The 21,654-nt window shown below is 58.3% G+C and overlaps 1 protein-coding gene across 4 annotated transcripts in view; it reads left to right on the top strand.

Moving 5' to 3' along the window:
• The first annotated feature begins 90 nt into the window (after positions 1-90).
• Positions 91-21,654, top strand: part of LOC137213276 (cyclin-dependent kinase 11B) — a 39,371-nt gene continuing 17,807 nt past the window's right edge. Inside the window, exons 1-8 of one of the 4 annotated variants that reach the window (XM_067717694.1) lie at positions 91-357; positions 10,820-11,222; positions 11,325-11,460; positions 11,668-11,795; positions 13,429-13,549; positions 14,495-14,548; positions 14,842-14,914; positions 15,990-16,135. In XM_067717694.1, coding sequence (XP_067573795.1) covers positions 10,901-11,222; positions 11,325-11,460; positions 11,668-11,795; positions 13,429-13,549; positions 14,495-14,548; positions 14,842-14,914; positions 15,990-16,135 — 980 coding nt within the window. In that variant the 5' untranslated portion in view covers positions 91-357; positions 10,820-10,900. Of the gene's footprint in view, positions 358-5,633; positions 5,771-10,819; positions 11,223-11,324; positions 11,461-11,667; positions 11,796-13,428; positions 13,550-14,494; positions 14,549-14,841; positions 14,915-15,989; positions 16,136-17,703; positions 18,393-21,654 lie in introns of those variants that run through there. The other 3 variants (XM_067717695.1, XM_067717704.1, XM_067717699.1) reach the window with 3 other exon arrangements.

Here is a 21,654-nt window from a genome sequence, read left to right as displayed (position 1 = left end):
GGAGCCGTGGCTGGTTTCCGGCGCGTCACTTCCAGCTCATGGCTTCCGGGGCCGGTAGCGGCACTTCCGCCCCGCTTCGCCCCGCCCCCGTCCCCGCCCCACCGCCCGCAGGGATCGGGGTGGGGGGGGGGTCTGTTTGGGGCCCGCCCACCGGGCCCGACCCGCAGGCTTTCGCTCGGGGAGCCGCAGTCGCCGAGACGTGGGCGGGTCGCCGTGTGGAGGCGGGGGCGACGGGGCCCCGGGTGACCGCGTCCTTCGCCCCGGCGCGCTGAAACTCCGCCCGGATGCGGCTGCGGGTCCCGGTGCATGTCCCCGAGGCTGCGGGGCCCGCGCGGCGTCTAGCCCGGGGACTTCTCGGTGGGTGAAGCGCTGAATTAAGCTGGCGGGGTGGGTCGCCTGCGGGGGTCGCCCTTTGCGTCTGGGCCGAAGTTCCCCCCACTAGCCACCTCCCTTCCCCGGCCCAGGACCCTCTGCGGGCGCGGCCGCTGAGCCACCCCAGGGCCTTGGCACGCGCGCGCCTGGGCGTCCGACGCCGCCGGGGGGCACAGTCCCTCGCGCCTTCACGACCGGTCCGCTCCTTCAGCGTCCACCGCATGGAGTTCCCGCCCCACCTCGCAGGTGTCCGCTCGGACCCCAGGCCTCCACGGCCGGCGCCGCGTTCCCGTCCCGGGTCCGCACGGCGCCTGAGGCGGGGCGGCTGGGCACAGGTGCGGCGGGGCTTTGGGGTCTCCGGAGCGGGTGGGGGGAGCCGCGCCCGGGTCGTGGGGGTGGGCTGTCAGAGGCGGGATGGGGGGGCACAGGGTCGGGTGTCCTTGCGTTTTAGCCCCCCCTCCCGCCGATGCCCCCCCGAAGTGGGGCATGGCCTCCGAGCGGCAGGTGCAACCGCTTCCGAAAGAACCGGGTAAAGATGCTCCGTCCGATCCGGAACCAAAGGGCGCGATCGCCCGCAAATTCATTGCAGTTGGTGTCTTTCTATGCAGGATTTTAGAAAACTGGAAATTATATAATGACTAACATCCTGCCGGGCGCTGGTCCTAGCGGACTGTTACTTTGTAAATTGGAGTGGGAAACTCCCAGTCAGGCCCAGAGCTAAGACTTCATTGTAGTCCTCAGGTGACTTTCCTGTAGCGGGTTTTACGGGGCCTGTGGGGTCCAGGCAGTGCCCCCGCCCCACCGCCCCAAGCTCATCTTCTGAAGCCTTGAGGACCTTGCTCACCTACTGCTGCTGTATAAAAAAGAGAGGAAAAAACAAAGCTATTTAGAGGCAGACTCTTTGTTTAGTGGCTTAAAGTTCTTTGTTTTTTAGTAGAGTGCAATGTACTTTACCAAAAATCTTTAAACTTGTAAGTAACATTGTAAAGCAGAATAAAACAATATTAAACAGCATGAAAAGGAACATTAAGGGAGGGAATAGGAAAGTTTTTACATTACAGAAGTCCATTTTCTTTTTAAAGTTTTTTTTTTAAATTGAAGTACAGTTGATTTACAATGTTGTGTTAGTTTCTGGTGTACAGCAGTGATTCAGTTATACACACACATTCTTTTTCAGATTCTTTTCCATTCCATTACAGGTTATTACAAGATATTGATTGTAGTTCCCTGTGCTATATACAGGTCCTTGTTGTTAAGAAATCCATGTTCAGTGCACATAAATTAGAAAATGAAGAGGAGCCCAAACGCAAACGAAATGTGAAGGACCTGAGATTCTGCTCCCAGAGCGGGCCACAGTTGGTAACTTCGCCTGTGTGCTTCTGAACCATTTGTACTTTTTAAACGGGAACATACTGTGCAGAGGGCTTGTAACTCTGCTCTCACTTAATCTATGACAAATCTATTTTTGTCAAAACTTGCAGGGCTACAGTGTCCCATTATGTGACAGGGTTTGTTACAAATTTCTTATCTGACACTTGGCTAGTGTCAGCTTCTTAGTCTTAAAAACAAAGCTTTTTAACATCCTTGTATGTACAGTCTTGGGCCTTTGTTGGATTATTTCTTTAGGATAAATCCCTGGAGGTGGAATCTCTGAATTAGTGTATAAGATTTGTAGACGTTCAGTATATTTTGTCTAAACTGCCCTGCTGACAATTTGAACCAACTAGGCTTCCTCACCAGGCCTTGAGAACATCTTGAGTTGTTTGTTGGAGAACAGGGACTCTTGACCCCAGGCTGACGGGCCCTAGAATTTAAGGGTCTACGGAACTGGATGGGAAAGTTGACATCTTCATTTTCGCTAACCTCCACGCAAACTTCCCTTCGGTGGAGAATGTGCCGTGGTGGTCCTGCCCCCCCCCCCCCCCCGTTTCAGAACCAGGCACCCTCCCCGTGGGTCGTGAGCCCTCGCTGCAGGGCTGGCGGAGGCTGGGCCGTTCAGGCCGTGGGAGAGGGGGCTCAGCGCCTGCACGTGACGGAAGTGTCACAGGTGTGCTTCTCGCTACGTGTCGCTGACCTGGTTTCCTTTCAGTCCCACGTGTGAACCCTCTTCTGAAGACAGCTCTAGGCAGGAGTAAAGTTAAGAGTCAACCCTGGCCTCGTGAGCCACCTACTCCGTGCTGGGTGGAAAAGGCTACGTTTCGGTTCTTGTTATTTGTGCTATAATCTGAGAGGGCAATAATTCAGACCTTTGTCACCAAGGGCCTGGGCGGGGAGCAGTGCCCCACGAGCCCTGCGTTCAGCCCTGTCCGCCCTGTTTCCAGGCCGACCTGGAAGGTGGGGTCAGTTTTTCGTTGTCAGATTGGGGCCGCTGACCTTCGGTCTTTCGCAGGATGAGAATTGCTTCTCGTGGAGGCACCTGGAGTCACGGGGCCTGAGAAAGAAGAACGGGCGGTGGAAACACGAGCCGGAGCTGGGGAGGGCAGCTGGGGTCTCCGCGGGGCTGGGTGAGCCACACCTGCTGGGCTCTGGGCCGCTGACACCTGGCCGCTGCCGGCCTCCCTGTGCGATGCCCAGCGCAGCCGCGCGGGGCTTCGCCGCAGCCAGGAGCGGGCCTTCTGCTCAGGATCGGCGCTGCGGCCGGTAACCAGTGGTAAGTGCTGCGGTCACGTGCCCGCCCACCATCCGGGCAGAGAGGGCCTGGCCGGCCGTCAGCCGTGGCTACTGCAGGACGTGTCTCGTCCTCACTCCTGGGCCACGTCTACAGCACACGTTCATTCTCCGATGGGTGGCCGGTCGCACTTCCCAGCCGTCATGACGGGCACTCCCACTCTGGACGCTCTCGCAGGACTTCCCTGGGGGAACCTCGAGAGTGGAAGTGCTGATGTGTAGGGTGCGCAGGCGCGTAGCTCTCAAGAGGCTGCCACGCCATTTCCGCAAGTGCTCGTACCAGCCGCCCCGTAGCCGTGTCTGGGGGCCTCTGGATCCACACCTTCCAGCAGCTCTGGGTGTTGTCAGACCTGATGGTTTTTGGCAGTGGGGGTGGGTGGTGTGTCCAGCTCCCTGACCGCTGGTGAGGTCGACCCCCGTGGTTGGACGTGACCTTGCCTCCCTCCCCGCATTCTCACCTTCTGTAGCCCCTCCCCTCGAGGCCGGCCTTCTAATGAGCTCCGAACAGCAAACCAGCAAACGAGAAGGGGACGAGGTTACAAAAAGACTCGGGCCTCCCCGGGCGCTTTCTCTCAGCCGTTCCAATGCAGGCCAGGTGCCGGCTGCGGGCGGCCCCGCGGAGGGGTCTTCCCCCAACAGCTGGCCGGGGGTTGCGCGTGTGGGCTTGCAAGCAGGCGCCCCGGCCTTCGGGTGAGGCCTCGGCCCCTCCTGCCATCGTGACGGCCAACTGCCCAGCACAGCTGCTGCCAGAGTCCCGACCACAGAAGCTTGCGGGGTCGTAGGTGTGTCATTGCTCTGTGCCGCCGGGTGTGCGGTGCCGCGTTACACGGCGCTGGAGGGCTGATAAGCATCCTCTCTCGTGCTTATCGGCCGTTTGGAAACGCTCTCCTGCGCTGGTGCTTTTGCCCACATTTCCTATTAAGTTGTAGGAATCCGTTCCCTCTCCTTTGTCACGTCCTAACTGCCTCCTCCAGGTTGTCGCTTTGTCATTGAGTGTGTTCGTGTTACAATACGTTATAGTGCGTTTCGATGGCACAGAAGCTCTTAGTTTAGCCAACACAGTCTGTTTTATTTATATTTTCCTTTATGGGCATTGGTTTAAGATATTCTTTTTCAGGAGTTCGCTGCTGGTCCAGTGGTCAGGACTCCGCGCTCTCACTGCTGGGCCCGGGTTCAATCCCTGGTCGGGGAACTGAGATCCTGCCGGCTGTGCGGTGCGGGCAGAAAAAGAAAGACACTCTTCTCCTATACCAGGATCAGGAATATATTCTCTTACATTCTCCTCTAAACGTAAGGGTTTACACAGCTGCATTTCACAGACAGGCTGCGCAGGTTCAAGCCCTGAACTGTGGCCAGAGGCCGTTTCCCCACTTCATGTGTCTCACACGGGTGACAGCGTCCCTCCGCAAGGGTTGCTGTGAAGATTCATTGAGTTAATACGTGTGAGATGCTCGGTCAGACCCTACCTGCTTCCTAGGAAGTGCTCTGTGGGTGTTGCTAATCGTTATTTGTCTAGAATTGTGAGATCAGGGTCCAGTTTGTTTTCTCTGGTGTGGATAACGGCCATCCTAGCATCAGCGACAGTGGCCTCCCTTCTCCAACGAGCCACAGCCCCACTCTGTCTTGGACCAGAATTCTGCTTGTGCGGAGTCTCTGGGCCTCCGTTCCAATTTGTTTACTTGTTTCTGCACCAATACGGCACGTGACCTGGAATCCTCCTATCTGGATAGGCGCCTCCCCCTTCTCCTCCTTCTTCAAGGAAGTTTCCTGTCTTCTCCCCTTTGGACCTCCATCGAGTGCCCTTTGTTACTAACACGTACCTTGTAGGGATACACTTTGAGACTAAATATTCTGTTATTTCTAAATTTTCACCCAGCCCGAGTCGATTGTTAGTGTGATCATGGGCATGGTCGCCAAACGGAGATTTTCTAATTGCATCAGTCATCTGACTTTGTAACAGAAGGAAGTGCTTTCTCCTTTCCCCGTTTAGTGATCGTGGTGGATGTGTGGCTTCTAACCCTTTGCTATTATTTACTTTCTCTCTCAAACTGCATCCCTCACGCTGGCCCCTGTGTCCTTCTGATAAGTCCCCATCACCCTAGGAGCCCTCCCTCTCCTTCTGGCCCAGTTCCTGCCCCAGCCCTGGCATCAGCCGTTCCTCCAAGGAGGCTGGTTCAGCCCAGCAGAGAATGAGGCTTAGGAGCCGGCTGTGCTGCTGGGGGCGTCCCTGCCTCCAGGCCTCCCGGGGCGGGGGGGGGCAGCGGCCTGCACAGGCGTCCTGCGGCCACCCCTCCTTCCCCGCAGCGCACACCCTTGTCTGCCGCACCTCGCCTGCCTGGGGTGTCATCTGGAGCCTGCGCGTGTTCTCCGTGCCGCTGGCGCAGTTACTGGCCGGCTTCCTGTCCTTCGCTCTTCAGTGGGATGACGTTGTTCACCCGAGTGGTGGCTTGGTTCGGGTAGTTCTGTCTGTATTGCACGTTAGAGATTTTTGGTTTTAGAGATGTCATTGATTTGATCATTTTTGGTTCCAGAGGGCGTGAATGTTGAAAAGGTGCGTGGCGTTGGCAGGATCTGCGCGTTGTGGATGCTGTAATGGTCTGCAGCCCCTGGCCTGGTGTTCAGCCTCTGCCGTCCATCCTCCTCTCCTCGGCTTTCGACGCCTGCGTTTTCTCACCGTCAGATCTGCACCTGTGGCAGGGAAACTGCAGCGGTGCCGGGTTCAGCGCCTCAGGTCAGGGAGACATGGTGTCTCTGTCTCGTTCCTGGTGGTTCCCACTTTGGTGGCTCCGTGGAGGGGCATCCGCTCGTTTCTCCGGGGGGTAAAGTTGTGATTGACCCTGGTCACCAGTTAACACCTCGCAGGGAAATAGTAGGAGGACACCGTAGTTTCATTCAGCAGTGGGACGTTTCCTCTCTAGTCTTGCCATGTTTTCATCCCGCTGATTTATTCCTGACAGTTTCTTTGTCTGTTTGTCTGCACGACTGCATCCTGTCCATCTGTCCCTCCTGGAGCAGCCAGGAGGCTGCTTCTCCCCCACTGGCAGCCTGCGGGCCAGGTGGTCTCTGATCTTTGATCCTCACCTGTCCTCAGGCTGAGTCGTGGAAGCTTTTCCCCAGGCGCCTTGCCTCTCCTTCTGGTGGCTGGGCTGTGGATGGGGCCGCTTTGGCCCTTGTGGACTGTGTCCAGAAGCAGGACCCCCGGTCACGTTGGTGGCTGCATCCTTGATGCCCGCCACCTCGAGCTCCCCGTGTGCTTCTGGGGGCCTTCGGAGCCTCCACGTCAAGTCCTGTCCTGAGTCGGATCTTCTTGGGAGCCCGGCGCCCCTGGTGAGATTTCCACTTCTGCCACCCTGGTCTTGATCCCCAGGGACCCTGTTCTGGTGACTTTCAAAGCAGCACGTCCTGCTTGCCGGTGGGCACTCGGCTCCCCCTGCCCCGTCTCCTGCCTTGGCTCAGCTCCCAGGGCACTGAAGGGTGCCCAGAAGCTCGGGGCTGCTCAGCTGCTTTCTCCGTCAAGGCCTCTCCTTGGGGCCCTGATTTCTGTCCTCAAGGTCTGTCCCGTGCCTGTTGAATTCCCCAGAGAAGGGTCTTCTGGCGTCCGGCCTGGAGGGCCACCCGCCCTGGTCTCTGCTTTCCCTGCCACCTCGGCCTCCATCACAGCCCAGGGGCCTCGTTCACTGCCTGGTCTCCGCCGCTTCTCTGTAGTGGCCCCTCCTTATTCCAGCCCCCCGGCCCCACCCCCGGAGCCGCTGGAGGAGCCCTCCAGGCCTCAGACCCCCATCGCCTGACGAAGCAAAAGCAAGCAAACAACTAGGAACCCTGGTGTGACTTGGGGAGTCTTGTCGAGAAGGAGCAAGACAGGACCGTCCATTCCCAAGTTGATTTCATCTGTTTGTTTGTTGGGGGGCTGGGCCACGCGGCCTGCGGGATCTTAGCTCCCCGACGAGGGATTGCACCCCGGGCCACTGCGGTGAGAGCGCAGAGTCCCAACCAGTGGGCCGCCAGCGAAGTCCCGTGATTTCACTTTTTAAGACATTCAAAGCCCTTGTTCTGACTCCAGAGGCATTTGGACTCCTTCCGGAAACTACACACACGGAGGCTGCCGACCCCTCCTGCTGCACGCGAAAGCGGGGGGGTCTGCCTGTCCCTTGGCTGTCGCGTCCTCGGTCACCAGGCTGGGTGGGCTGCTTGTGGGCTGTCGATGGTCAGGAAGAGGTCACGCGCTGGAGGGAGCCTGAGCATCCGTCCTGGGCTCCCTGGGCCCTGCTCTGGACGCAGTGGACAGCAGTGCTGGTCTGTGATGGAGCGCCTGCTGCCTTCCAGTCTGGAACCTGCGGCAGGACACAGAAAGCTCCTGGCGCCACCTGAGACCAGGTCACCAAGGGCAGACGGTCCGGGAGGCTCTGGTCTGAACAGGCATCTGTCTCCCCAGGTGCTGCCTGGCTCTTTTTCATGTATAAATCCTCAGCTTTCGCAACGGCCTAGAAAACAGCGCGACGCCCGCCATGCTTGCCCGCTTGCGTCCCCTGTCCTTGCGGCCCAACCCAGACCCCCCCCCCCCCGCCCCCAGCTTGAGTTCCCAGTTCTTTGCTCTTAACAGCACTTTCTGTGCTTTTATTTCTAATGACATGTTGTGTCTGGACACACTTGAGTGCACTGGTGGCGCTGTGTCGTGTGTCTCCTTCCGCGACTCGGCCTCAGCATTTCCGACGGCTGTAAGGTTTGCCCATCACCCATCGCCCGTATGCGACTTCCCTCTGCCCGCTGTGGGCGTCCATCCCCACCCGCTGCCATCTGCGTCCCTGTCGACAGACGCCTAGGTTCTGTTTGGCTTTTGTTTTGCTGCTGGCAAAAAAGTGCCGCGTTGACCCCATCTGACGGACGCTCTGTCCCCGTGCCATCCCGGCCACGGGCTCTGCTGACTCTTTCTTACGTTCCCTGTCACTTGCGGTGACTCCTGAAAGGTCCATCCCCACCGTTTCGGTCTGAATCTGTTTGCGTCTGTGCTGCCACCTGCTTTCAGCCTGGGACAGTCGGGAGGCACTGGAGCCTCGTGTGCTGGGTGGGCGGGGGTGTGTGTGTGTGATGGATTCTGCTTCTTCAGAGGCCGCCAACACCCTCCACCCTCGGGGCAGATGGGGCAGAACCTCCAGGGCGGGTAAGGGTACAGCCCAGCACGATGACCTCGGGGGTCGTGGGTGCCCCGTGGGCGCAGACCCAGCAGAAACACAAGGAACGACCTGCACAGGACGGACGTGGCGGACGGTCTGGGGCCCGGTGTGGTCAGCAGTGGGGATGAGTCCCTTGTGGCTTGTTCATCCAGTGAAATACCACACCGTCACCAGGTGAGCGGCAGCTGTGGAACTGCACGGACCCGTCTTTGTTTCAAAGCAGCTTCTTGTTGAGGAAGGAGAGCGGGCGCCCCAGGGCCTCGGGGCTCAGCGGTGGAGCTCTGGCGTCGGGCCAGAGCTCCTTGAGCTGCAGAGAAGGAGGCGGAGGCCCGGCTGGCGGTGCTGCCTGGGAAGCTGTGCGTTTCCCAGACGGAAACCGAGTGGAGAGAGTCGGGGGAAGCGCCTGCACCTTGCCTCCAGCCTCGTTTTGTGACGAGAGAGAGGAAGGGCGATGGGACCCTCCCCGGGGGCTTCTGGAGCGTCACCTCGCCAACAGGTTTGCTTTTGGGGCCTCAGCGGTGGCGTCGGGGCTTGTGTGACAAACACCGGGTCTGGGGCCCTGAAGAGAGGGGCTTGGCGCCATCGGTGGGCCTGACGGGGGCTCCCTTGAGAGGCAGAGCCCCCGCGGCCAGTGGGAGCTGTGCCCTGGGGGGGCCCGGCTGCAGGGCTGGGCATCCAGACGGGGTCAGCCAGGGGCCCGGGGGTGGGGCGCCATCTCTCTGCTCTCGGGGATCCCGAGCTACACACGGGCTTTGTTCCTGTGTTTTCCGTCCACCCGCAGCTGCACCCCTGTTCCCAGCTGGGGGGCAGCACGGGCTCCCCATACTCCCGCTGGGCCACAGCCGGTCCAGCCCACGGAGGTGCAGCTTCCAGCAGGGTGTGGCCCAGAGAGGACGGCGGGACCGGGCTGGGAAGAGGAAGGAGGACGGGGCATTAGCGGAGATCTGGCCCCGTCAGCGCCCAGAGGGCTCGAAGGGCTCGTGTGTATCGCGGGGGCAGTGGGGGCCCACGGGAGGACCACGTGCATTCGTCGTGGTCTGGGGTGCGTTTGGGGAGCTGCCCTGGTGTCCCGAGGGTCGGGGTGCATGTCAGGCCTGGGTGCCCACCGGGACCTGGTGCTGCTGAGCTTGTGGGGTGACCGAGAGCACTGGGTGGACACGGGGAGCTGGGGGGCTGCTCAGCCAGGAGCCTGGCTTCAGGTGGGGTCAGGGAGTCACAAGTCCGTCTGGGTCACGCATGCCTGGAAGTTAGGTTAAAGCACGACGGGCGCCCCCCGAATGTCAGCATCGGAGGGACGAGGACATAGGCAGCCAGCTTGGCTGCCTAGAGGTGGGGGCAGGGGGCTGGGAACTGCGGTTTGGTGTCACTGAGGAGGAGTGGCCAGGGCTCCTGAGCTGGGCAGGTGGTGTCACTGGGATACTGCTTAAAGCCAGAACTGGGATTTCCCTGGTGGTCCAGTGGTTAGGACTCAGCGCTTTCACCACCAAGGGCACGCATTCAATCCCTGGTCGGGGACTAAGGTCCCACGAGCTGCGTGGCGGGGCCAAAAAATAAATTCAAAAGGAAGGGCCGGAACCTGAAGCGCTCACCACCAGCAAACGGGGGAGACCGGGCGGACTTCGCCTGTGATCTGAGGGAGTGAGGGGTCTTTCTTGAGAAGTCGTGGCCACAGGCCTGAGCGCCAAGCAGGTGTGGGTCTGTTGAGGGAGGATCACCCTCTCCTGGGCACCTGCAGAGGCAGTGCCCATGCCCGCTCCAAGGCCCGCCCGCCCTCAAGCCCAGGAGGAGGTCCCCTGGCCGAGGATCTGTGCACGCGGACAGCCCCCTCGAGCCAGCGGGCCGCTGGCCCGCTGAGAGGCTGAGGGTCATACTGTCAGGGCTTGGGTGATGAACTGTTGGACCGTGAAAGAGAGGATGCAAAGAAGGAATCGAAAGTTGAGAGAAACAGGCCAGTTTGAAACGGTAACAAATAGAACTCGAAGAACGCAGGGGTTGGAACTCAAAACCCGATGGAGGGACAGAAACTCAGAGTCTCTGACGGGGCAGGTCAACCCTCCCACAAAGGACAACTCAGAACACTGGATGAAATATTAAGAAGTTGGGTGAGGGCGTGGGAGAGCCAGCCTGGTGGGAAGAGCTCCGGGCGAGGGGGCCCCTTCCTCAGCGGCTCTGGTTGGTCCCAGGGTGGGTGGGAAGGTGCAGAGCACTTGTGACAGCTTCCGGGGTGGGGGCGGAGAGCCCAGGCCTCAGCCGAGCTGCGGGACAGCAGCCTGGAGGATGAGCTCGAGGCTGGGCCGGTGCTTGGGGGGTGCGGGGTGCCCTGGGGGTGGGGCGGGGCTGGAAGAGGCAGGGGTTGGCAGGTACTGTAGAAGGAGTTCCGGCGGGATCGGCTGGAGGGTCAGGTGTGTGAGGAGGGAACGGAGGCTGGTAAAGGCTTTGGTCTCAGAAACTTATTGGAAGACAAGTCCGAGCTGTCGGGGCGCCCGCTCCTTTGGGGCTGGAAACAAGGCCAGGACCCCGAGTTTGCGTCTTGAAAACTCTAAGTGGGTGATTAAACTCGGCAGGACCTTAGCCGCTCACGCAACGCCGTCCTTTCCTTCCCACTCCAGCCCGCGCCCCGCCCAGTGCCACCTGCATGGCCGCTGCCTCCGTCCCCGCGTCCCTGCCCTGCGCTGCCCGCCGCCCCTGAGATGTCGGCATCCGCTAAGCCCGCGGCCCTGGCAGAGCTGGCTCCGGGCCCCGGTGAGAAGCCGGGGGGACGGCCGCTCCTGGCCTGGGGCCCCGTGTTTGGCCACCGGAGTGAGAAGATCGCATTTGGCCAGAGCGAAGGTGGCCCCGACGAGCAGGTGCTCACGGTCACCGTCACCGAGACAACCGTCATCGAGGCGGACCTGGGCGTGTGGGGTGCCCGCGCCCTCATCTACCTCACACTCTGGTTCTTCTTCAGCTTCTGCACCCTGTTTCTCAACAAGTACATCCTGTCCCTTCTGGAAGGGGAGCCCAGCATGCTAGGTACCCCACCGGGCGCTGGCGGCGGGATGGAGCTCCCGGCGGGGCGGAGCCCCTCTGCTCAGCTGGCGCCCCCCCCCCCCCCCCCGCCGTCTCCTCCTCCAGGGGCCGTGCAGATGCTGTCAACCACGCTCATCGGCTGTGTTAAAATATTTGTTCCCTGCTGTTTGTATCAGCACAAAACCCGGCTTTCTTACCCTCCCAACTTCATCATGACCATGTTGTTCGTGGGTCTCATGAGGTAAGCAGCTAACGTTCCTGGTTGAGGGACTGAGTTTTTTACACGTAAAACACTTGCCCCTGGCTGACTGTTACCATCAGGTGATCCTGGGAGGGAGGGGGCCGGGCGGGGGCGGGGCAGACGCGCACACCCTCTGGGCTCCTACCAGGTCTGCCCCGTGGCTGCAGAGGCACCAACTCATCCCTGTGACGCTGTTGACTGTCTTAGGTTTGCAACAGTGGTTTTGGGTCTGGTCAGCCTGAAAAATGTGGCGGTGTCCTTTGCTGAGACGGTGAAGAGCTCGGCCCCCATCTTCACTGTGATCCTGTCCCGGACCGTCCTGGGGGAGCACACCGGTGAGCAGCCTCCAACGCCCGGGCGTGCCAGCTCCTCCGGGGGCCGCTCCCACCCACGTCACCCTGGAGCTCAGCTCCCTCCACTTCCCTCCTTGTCGTTTCTTAGCCTCAGAGGCCCGGGATGGTAGGAGCTGGGTGAAGGAGTGACAGGCAGGTAACCTCGGTGCCATTTCTGTCCCAGGAATCTGCCAGGCGCCCCGGCCCCTCCTCCGCACCCCCTCCTGCCCTCCACTGTGGCTCCCCAAAGCTCAGCAGAGGGGACTTGTTACAAATTTCCAACCTGGGCTGCGGGCACGCGCTGCCAGCTGCACACGTCCCGGACTTTCCCGCCAACCGTTTAGAGAGTGTGGTTCCGTGAAGACAAGCAGAGTGCAGACTCGTGGACGTGACACGTCGTGTTTGACCCCGGGGGTGGGGGGCGCTCACAGAGGGAGACACGTGCTTGCTTCAACTAGTAAAATGACAAAAAGGTAAAACAAGGCGGCACCTGCCTCAGGGAGAGAGGAGGATGGGGACGGACGGGGCGCAGCCAGGCTTCTCGCAGACGTGCCCTTGGAGCCGCACAAACGCTTAGGTGATGGTAAAACAGCATCAGATCAAAGTGTAAAAGCGATTCCTAAAATCGTACTCGGCAGGAAACAGCCTGACCGCACGTCAAGCTTCACCATGCAGAAAGGATTTATCTCAAGGGCCTTAAAAGCATCACACTTTGGGCTCCAGCTGCGGTGGGTACGTGTGTAGAAAACCAGCTGTCTTGCTGAGAACAATTAGGAAATCTTGATAAAATTTAGCAAAAAAAAGTCTGTTGGGGAGGCGTTGGAGAATGATGAAGGTGCCAGGACTTGAGGGACCCCAAGGTTTGGGGTCCCCAGAGGAGTGACGCCCTGTGGGTCAGCCCCGGCAGAGCCCCGAGTCCACGAAGGCGCCTGCCCCCTGGACGGCCTCCCAGCCATGGCCCCTGCGTGAGGTCCGCCATCCAGCAGAGGCCTCCTTCTGTGGTGATGCTCTCAGCCTCAGGCCACGTGGGCCTGTGGGTTTGCTGTGTGGACAGCGCTGTCCTCGGTGGGGGTGGGGGCTACGGTCATCTGAGGGCTGCATCTCTGCTCCTTTTTGCTGAACACGAGAGGCTAGTCCCCTCATCTGCTTTGAATTTCAAGATAAATGGAATGCTGTGTCTGAAATCAAAGCAGCGGTACCACATGAAGCTGGATGCCCTGTGTGCAGAGTGACGTGATTTTCTGTTGCACCGAATGGTCTTAGCCTTACCTTCACGTCAAGGCTGTTGGTTAGATTTCAGAACGAAGGCTGGAGCGCTGGACACTCTGAGGGTCTGGGGCCTCCCTCCTCTCCCAGCCTTCCCTGGAGACCACCCTTCACCCAACTCGTTTTGCAGATGAGGGTTCGGGGTCGGGGGGTGGGGTGCAGGGAACAGGGCTTGGAGCTGGTGGCTCTGGCTGCCGTGCCCCTGGCACCTGGCTCTGGAGCGGGTGACAGGAGGCATGTGCTATATTTTCCGTCCAGCGAGAAGAATCAAACAAAGTGAGTGTGCAGAGCACTCCTGGGGCGGGGTGGGGGGTAGCCCGGCCCGCTGGGGGGCGCTGCAGCCTGGCCCCTGTGTGCTGTCGCTCCGCAGGGCTGCTGGTCAACCTCTCGCTCATCCCTGTCATGGGCGGCCTGGCGCTGTGCACGGCCACTGAGATGAGCTTCAACTTCCTGGGGTTTTCGGCCGCCTTGTCCACCAACATCATGGACTGGTGAGTCCCGTGCCGCGTGGGGTTCCGTGTCCCGCAGGACGGGGGATAGATGTCACACCCCAGTGGCGGCTGAGCCGTCTTGCTGACACCTCTGCACAGCCTGCTGTCTCAGCGTCACCACTTCTGAGAAAAGAGAGGAAACAGCAGCAACACGGTATCCAAGGGTTTCTTGTTGCCATTACTTCCAAAGAGAAACAGGCCCATCTGGAGGGTTTGAATTTGAATAATACAGCTGAAAAATGAAAAATCACCTTTCATTTCATTTCTCACACTTTGCTGTGTTTCCTTCAGCCTTTCCCAGAAACACAGTCCAGCTCACGTCGTAGTTTGCATATCGCCTGTTAACTCCGAGCACAGGATGGTCTCCAGAAGCCTCCTCACTCACCTGCAGACGCTGCAGACCTCGTGACTTAGATCTGCAGGAAACATCTTCACACGGCTTTCCCTCTAGGTTTCTGACGGGCCTGCAGCGTAAACCCCCGGGGGGGGACAGGGCCTGTAAACCTGTGCAGCAGGCTTGTTGCTCTGGTTTAAGCCCCCTTGGCCAGAGCTGCTGTGCACCCAGCGTCCAGGGAGCAGCGTCGTTCTTCAGAATGCTGAGCCCTCTGGCTCCAGGGAAGCTGGACGCTGTCTGGTCTTCCCATTGGCCACGGCGGGCCTTCCCGGCCAGCAGTTTTGTCTCTGTTTTTTTCCCAGGGTCTTCCTGTGCTCACACTGTCTGTTCCGTGGCCGCTGCCGAGCAGAGCTGGGTAACCTCAGGCATGTCCTCAGCCTCTGAGACCTCAGGTTACCCATCTGTGAAAGGGGCAGCTCAGCCCGGCTCACAGCAGATGCCAGGGCCATCCCCAAGGAGCTGCCGTGTGTCCCTGTTTCTGGAGGACAGGGCGCTTCGGCCGTGTGAGGTACCATCTGACCTCTCGTAACCTCTTCTTTTCTTTATTCTAGTTTGCAGAACGTTTTCTCCAAAAAGCTCCTCAGCGGGGACAAATATAGGTTCTCGTAAGTGTCACTGCTCCATGGAGACCAGACCACCCTGTGCCCTGACCCCTCCCATTTCATGGTGCCTTTAAAAGAACCTCGTTGAAACTTGGGAGAAAACCCCACCTGTTTCCAACTGCCCCTGGCCGGCTCGTTTGAGGCTGCCTGTCACTGTCCCGTGGCCGGTGGGTCGCCTGTCAGGCCCGGCCGTCCGTTATCATCTGGGAGGAGATAAATAAACTGGGGCACCCTGGTTCCGCGGAGGGCGAGGGCGGGGGTGAGGCGGGGAGAGGATCAGGCGCCTGTCCCCGCAGGGCCGCGGAGCTGCAGTTCTACACCAGTGCAGCAGCCGTGGCCATGCTCGTCCCGGCCTGGATCTTCTTCATGGTGAGTCCAGCCCTGGTGCCTTCCCAGGTCAGGGCGAGCCCCGGGCGCCGGGCGTGCTGAATACAGAGGCCGCCACGCGCCCAGGGGGGTGGGGGGGGACCGAGCGAAGCAAACCCGTGCGGGTCCTATGTGGGTCCGGTGCCCACGGGGGCCAAACCTCAGCCAGCGGTTCCCGGAAACGTTGCTGTGAGCGTTTTTAGGTGCACTTTTCTGTTGTTTTTTGGCTGCACCTCAGGGCTTGTGGGATGTGAGTTCCCCGGCCAGGGATTGCACCCGGGCCACGGCAGTGAAAGCGCTGAGTTTTAACCACTGGACCGCCAGTGAATTCCTGCACTTGTTTTTTTTTAAAATTTATTTGTTTATTTATTTTTGGCTGTGTTGGGTCTTCGTTGCTGCACATGGGCTTTCTCTAGTTGTGGCGAGCAGGGGCCACTCTTCGTTGTGGTGCGTGGGCTTCTCATTGCAGTGGCTTCTCTTGTTGTGGAGCACGGGCTCTAGGCGCGTGGGCTTCAGTAGTTGCGGCACGTGGGCTCAGTAGTTGTGGCACACAGGCTCAGTAGTTGTGGCTTGCGGGCTCTAGAGCACAGGCTCAGTAGTTGTGGCACACGGACTTAGTTGCTCTGCGGCATGTGGGATCTTCCTGGACCAGGGCTCGAACCCGTGTCCCCTGCATTGGCAGGCGGATTCTTAACCACTGCGCCACCAGGGAAGTCCCCCTGCACTTGTTTTTTATTACTACTGTTATTTAAAAACATTGTGACCACTGTTGAACAAGTCCCAGGGCAGAAGCTTATGAAACAGAGAGCAGTATGTCCCCCAGCCCCTCCCAGGCCCGCTCCTGGTGGAGCTGCTTCCCAGACGTGTCTGCGTGGGCACAAACACGCTCCTGTGCTCACGCGTGTCGTGGGATCCCGTCGGTCCTACAGAAGCACAGGTGCGCGTCTACGCACACCTCTCTTTTTAACACACGTGGAACTGGGCTGTCCCGTCCTATGGCTGGGCTCCAGCGTTGCGCTGGCCCCTGGGCTGGGGTCTGGGTGTCAGCACCGCGGGCGTCCCTCTGGCTCTGGCGCAGGACTTGCCGGTGATCGGGAGGAACGCGAGGAGCTTCCGCTACAGCCAGGACGTGCTGCTTCTGCTGCTGGCGGACGGCGTCCTCTTCCACCTGCAGAGCGTCACAGCCTACGCCCTCATGGGGAGGATCTCTCCCGTGACCTTCAGGTAAGGACCGCACCTCCCAAGAGGTGAGGTGCCTCCAGGTCACGTGCAGAGGGGAACGCTTGCCATCTAGACGTTTTATAAGAGGTGTTCGTGGTTGTGGAATCACAAATGTAGCGATCGCTGTGGTCACAGGTCGTAATTACTAGGCCGTTCTGTATTGGTGCCGTTTGAAACGTGAACAGGAAAGTCTGTGAAACAGATCTTTAGGGGAATCCCCACTGGGATTTTGTGCAGAAGCAGAAATCCTTGGAGTGGTGTGAGTGTACTTCTGCCCGAAACAGCACTGTCCGTGGAATCTCCCGGGATGACGGATTGTCCCGCTTCTGGGCCGCCCAGGGTGGGAGCCGCAGGTCACGTGTGCTGCTGAGCGCCTGGGGCGTGCCAAGTGCCACGAGGAACCAACGTCTGACATTTCTCTAACTTTAATCAGTTCACACGAGCAGCCACACGTGGCCGTCGGCTCCCTGCTGGTAACTTAGCACTGAGCTCAGGTCTCACAGGCTTCTTCTCTGTAACTGGGCGGACTTAGCGAAAGCGAAAGCGTGATTTGACACCGGAGCATTTTCAGTAACAAATAGAAAGGAGTCGGCTGAGGTTGCCAGCAGGCCTGGAAATCCATGCAGTGATGTCAGCGGGTCTGCCCGTCAAGTTGTCGTAGAAGCCAACGGGCCTTTGTCCTTTAACTTCAGAACTGTCACTGGAGAGCGGACTTGTACCCAGGAGTGATGGCAGCAGGTGCGTCGCTGCCCTGGGGCCTCCCGGGGTGCACGCACCCTCTGCCCGAGTCCTGGAGGGGAGCTGCCTGCTGATTGCTGAGGTCTCCTGAAGCTCTCGCTGTCACAGTCTGTCACACGGTCCTGTTTCCATTTAGGGCCAGGAATTATATCCACATACCCCTGAAACTTTGTTTTTCAGTGATTGTTAGTTGACGGTTCAAAAAAGGCAGAAAACAGAAGACCAGTTCTTCTTATTTTATTAAAAAAATTTTTTTTGGCTGCTGTACGGGATATGGGATCTAGTTCCCCGACCAGGGACCAAACCTGGGCCCCCTGCATTGGAAGTGCGGAGTCTTAACCACTGGACCACGAGGACAGTCCCCAAACCAGTTCTTTTTAAAGAAAATAGCTTTAGGTAGAAAAGTACAAAAATTAAGTTTAAATTGTCCTCAATGGCAGCCCAGGAGACAAGCCCTGTCGTGTTCACTTTATCTTCATGAGGTCCCAGCAGTGGCTGAGCAGGGCTGTGTCACTTCCCAGATACTCTCCCTAATGATCGGTTCTCTCAGGCGCTCTCAGAGGAACCTTCCTCGTTCTGTGGAGAGCACGCTGCAGTAGTGAGGGATCAAATGTCACGATAGCTATAATGTACTTAGAAATATTTCCGTCAAAGAAAGGACGAAGCAAAATAAGGCAAAACGCTGAGTGTGAAGATGGGACTCGGCTTTTTGTTGGAAGTGTCGCTACTTCTCGGTGACCTTTTTCCTAGTAGGAAGGACCCCAGCATGAAAGAGTGGGGTTAGCGGAGACGCCTTTGGCCCCCGCCGACGTCCCCGCTGTCCTCTCCCGCAGTGTCGCCAGCACCGTCAAGCACGCCCTGTCCGTCTGGCTCAGCGTCATCGTTTTCGGCAACAGGGTCACCAGCCTGTCAGCCGTGGGCACCGTGCTGGTGACAGCAGGAGTCCTGCTCTACAACAAGGCCAAGCAGCAGCAGCGGGAGGCCATGCAGAGCCTGGCTGCGGCCACCAGCCAGTCCCCAGACAGCAGCCCTGAGCCGCTGCTCCCCCCGGACCCCCGGCCACACCACTGAGCCCCGGAGCCTCAGGGGCGCAGCGCACCATGCCGCTCCTTGCCAGTGGGGGACCCCCTTCGCCTCTCCTGCTCCCTGGATGGCAGGCGTGGGGCCTCTGGCTCCACGGGTCACAGTCCGGGTGTGGGAGGTGCGGGTGGGCAGCCTTTCCCGCTCTTTCCTGGGATGTTCGGTCAGAGCTGTGGGAGCTCGAATCGGGGTCCCAGATGTCAGCCCCTGGGGCACAGACCACAGCTGCCACTGAGCCGTTGCCGAGCCACGTGACAACCTCCTCCTGGCGGCCTCTGCGCACCCCCTGCAGCCAGGCCAGGCCCCGATTCCTCTGTGGGTGACGACCACTGGGGACAGCTGTGAAGCCGGGGCTGCAGCCAGGTGCCGGCGGCTGCCCTCCCCACTTGTAGCCGGCGGAGAGAACCCGCTTCCCCACGCCAGCCGTCGGCGGCCACCCGAGGTACGTCCGGCTCCTCGGCTGTCAGGGAGTCTGTCCGCTGCCCAGACACGGAGGCCACGGCATCGGGGCACGGAGCGGAGAGGGGACAGCTGGGGTGCAGAGACCGGCATTCCCTGCTCCTGAGGATGGAGTGTCCGGCCCCGGCGTCCCGCCCTCCTGCCCGAGGCCGAGCTGCCCGCATCAGCACCACTTAGGGAAGGTCACTCACGGAGCGAAGGCGGCCCCACCCCTTTCCGTGCCTGCTGCGCCGAGCTCCTCACCTGAAGGTCCAGCCCTCACCTGCGGCCGGGGCTCCCCAGAGGCCCAGATGTGGTTTCCAGCCCGAGGCTGCGGGCAGCCCCCCGCGGTGTTTGGCTCAGGGAGGGGGCTTCTGTCCCTTCTGCTCCCCTGGGTGAGAGGCAGGCTGTTCGGAGCGCCCCTGGGGAGCACCCGTCCCCACTCAACTGGTCAGGAGCCTTGCCTTGTCTCATCAACGAGGCTTTTAGGATTTTCCCTCGTGAATGATGAGCAGGACGAGTGTGGAATATTTACTGTTTTTGTTATGCTGCGTTTAAAATGACAGTGTAGGTTTTTAAAAGGAAACACAGGCATAGGTGGCTTATGGAACGCATCGTGTATGCCAGGTAAACCACAGTCGGACCCACGGCCTGGCCCGGCCCGCCTCCTCCAGAGCAGACAGACGGACAGCCAGCCAGGTGTTTGAGGCCTGTGGTGGGCTGAGGCGCCACCCCTCGCTTCACCTCTTGCCTCGCAGCCCGTTGGGATTTCTGATCGGGACGCAGCCCCCTCCCTCCCACCAGGCTAGAGCACTGGGGCTTGTCAGGTGCAGCCCTACTCGGGGCCGCGGGCTGGCCACCTGGCCATCTCCAGCCAGCCTGCGGACAGAGCCACCCGAAGGCACAAATCGTTCCCTGAGTCTCAGGCAGCATTCCCAGCTGTTCGGGGCCTGGGCTCCCTGATTGCTTCTCTGGTTTTCCAGTTGGCTTCTCAGCTGGAAAATATAAAAGAGCCCCTCCTGGAGAGCAGATCTCTTGGAAACAAAGAGCAATAACTATATCTCATTAAGTTCCGCTAACTTTAAAAATCTTGTAATGATGATGGATTAAAATGAGGCCTTTTAAACTACAAACAACCTTTTTACGAAGCTGACCTCCTGCTCCAGAGGACGGCGGGTCACACGCACCTTCGCTGTGCAGGGGTTGCTCGTGTGACTTTCCCAGGTTTCATGCCTTTCCTCTTTTTCTGCTTCCCCCCAAAACCAAACTAAAGAGGATTCTTTGGCGGTAGCTCGGGTGGCGGCTGGTGCACTGATCTGTGAGGACCAGCGAGAAAGCACCGTTTCCCTGGGGCTGCTGCCTCTGCCCTCAGACTGTGGCCACTGTGCCCACGGCTGATGGGGAGACGTGAACAGAAGGGGTGCATCTGTGGTTGCCCACGGCAGACTGTCATCTGAGTGTTATCAGGTGCCAGCCGCCTGTGTCCGAGTGTTGTTAGGGACCTGGGTCCCTGCCTCCTGTGGACGTGCCCCTCCCTCCACTCTCATCCTGTTTTGATTTTCTAGATATTAGGACCAAGAAAGATTTTCCTAAATTATTAGTAAATGAGGCAGTTTCTAGCAAAGCTGCTTTTGAGACTTCTCCTCATCCCGGGTGGGAGACCACAAAACATGTGCTGCAGCTGCATTCTGTCTGCATCCCCACCCCTAAGTCGTCCACATGTTGGGCGTTTCCGCAGCCTGGCAATGGCATTTGTTTAATAACCGTACAGACATGTTTTTTAATTAACTTTGTTTAGTGGTTTTTTAGTATGTTCTTTTCACTGAACCATCGCAGGTGTGCTCGTACCAGTGTTGACACCGGGTGTTGTGTGTTACATTGGGTCCCTTCCTCCTATGTCTTTGGTCGTCATCCGTGCCTTTGTAAACAAACTCTTGAACCAGGCTTCTGAATCTGGTCATCTGCTTACTTACATTGATACGTAGAGATGTAGGATCCACACTTCTCTGGCTTTCAAGGAAATTTCCACTACTGAGTGGCATAAAAAAGGCTTTTTTAAAAAAGAATTCTGATAGTCATAATTTCCTGCATATCAGCATTAAAATCATATGCCTTGGAAAGCTGAGAATACTCTTGCACAATCCAAAATGTGTCTTTAATTTGTGAATCAAACAGTAAAAAATTGCTGCACGAGGAATGTCATCCATATGGAGCCATGCTCGTCACCAGCCCTTGAAGTGCTTTCCCCAAACTGGTGGGCTTTCCCTCCTGTGCGGCGCTGACTGCCCCATGGACGGTCATTTATAGACGGGCCAGAGGGGATCAAAGAAATGCAACATGTCTTTTTACATCTGTCCAGGGGGTGTGCTTCCTGATGCCTGAAAGTATTTTCACTGTTCCCCTGGGTGGGAAAAATTAAACAAAGATGTTATTACAGGTACAAACTCTCCTCTCTTTCTGCCTTTGACCAACATTGTGCTAAGGGCTCTGTTTTTCTCCAAAACACGTACATGCCCTGGTTGGGACCTCTTTGTTTTCTTAGTTTATAAATAAGAACGTCCCAGCTCCCCTGAAGAGTCTGCCTATTTCTCTATCCTGGCTGAGGGGCCGAGAGCAGAGTCATGAGGTTGTGCTGACCATCGCTTGGTGTACTCACCCTGCAGCTCAGGGTGTAAAACATTCCAGTTTGCTGTCTCTGTAGTATCTCCTCCTCTCCTCCTGAGGGCTGAGATTCTGAGTTTGATGGCCACTGGGTCCATGCCTAGATGTCCAAACTGAGTTGGAAACTGTTCTAATTGGCAAAGTCTTTGGTGTTTTGGGGTTTTTTTCCAGTTTTCATCAGAGGAAAACTGGCGTTCAGCTGATGTGCTATTTCTAGACTGCAGATGTGTGAGTAGCGTCTGCACCCGCCCAGGGCGGTGTTGTGGGCACCACGTTGCAGAGGGCCACAGTGAGAGTGACTTTCCCACACTGAAAAACTTGAAAATTGTATCAATAATTGTCTATATCAGAACCAAGTTATATGTGCTTTATACCAAACAAAACTGCGGAGAACTAAAAGTACATTGTGCAAAATGTCTGTAGTGATTTCTGTTTCACTTATTTCAGGATTTATGTGATGAGATGAATTCTTTCTAGAAAATGGTGGTTAAATAGCTGAGTCACTGCTAATTCTGCTATGGTAATGCATCGATGCTGTACAGTGAATCCTGTGGACGCCCCCTGGTTATTTTTGTCTCAGTTAAGCCACCATGGTAGCAACTATC

This window comes from Pseudorca crassidens, chromosome 2, assembly GCF_039906515.1.
Source record: "Pseudorca crassidens isolate mPseCra1 chromosome 2, mPseCra1.hap1, whole genome shotgun sequence".
NCBI lineage: Eukaryota > Metazoa > Chordata > Mammalia > Artiodactyla > Delphinidae > Pseudorca > Pseudorca crassidens.
The sequence above is the reverse complement of the archived record's forward strand: the minus strand, read 5'-3'. Positions and strand labels throughout refer to the sequence as shown.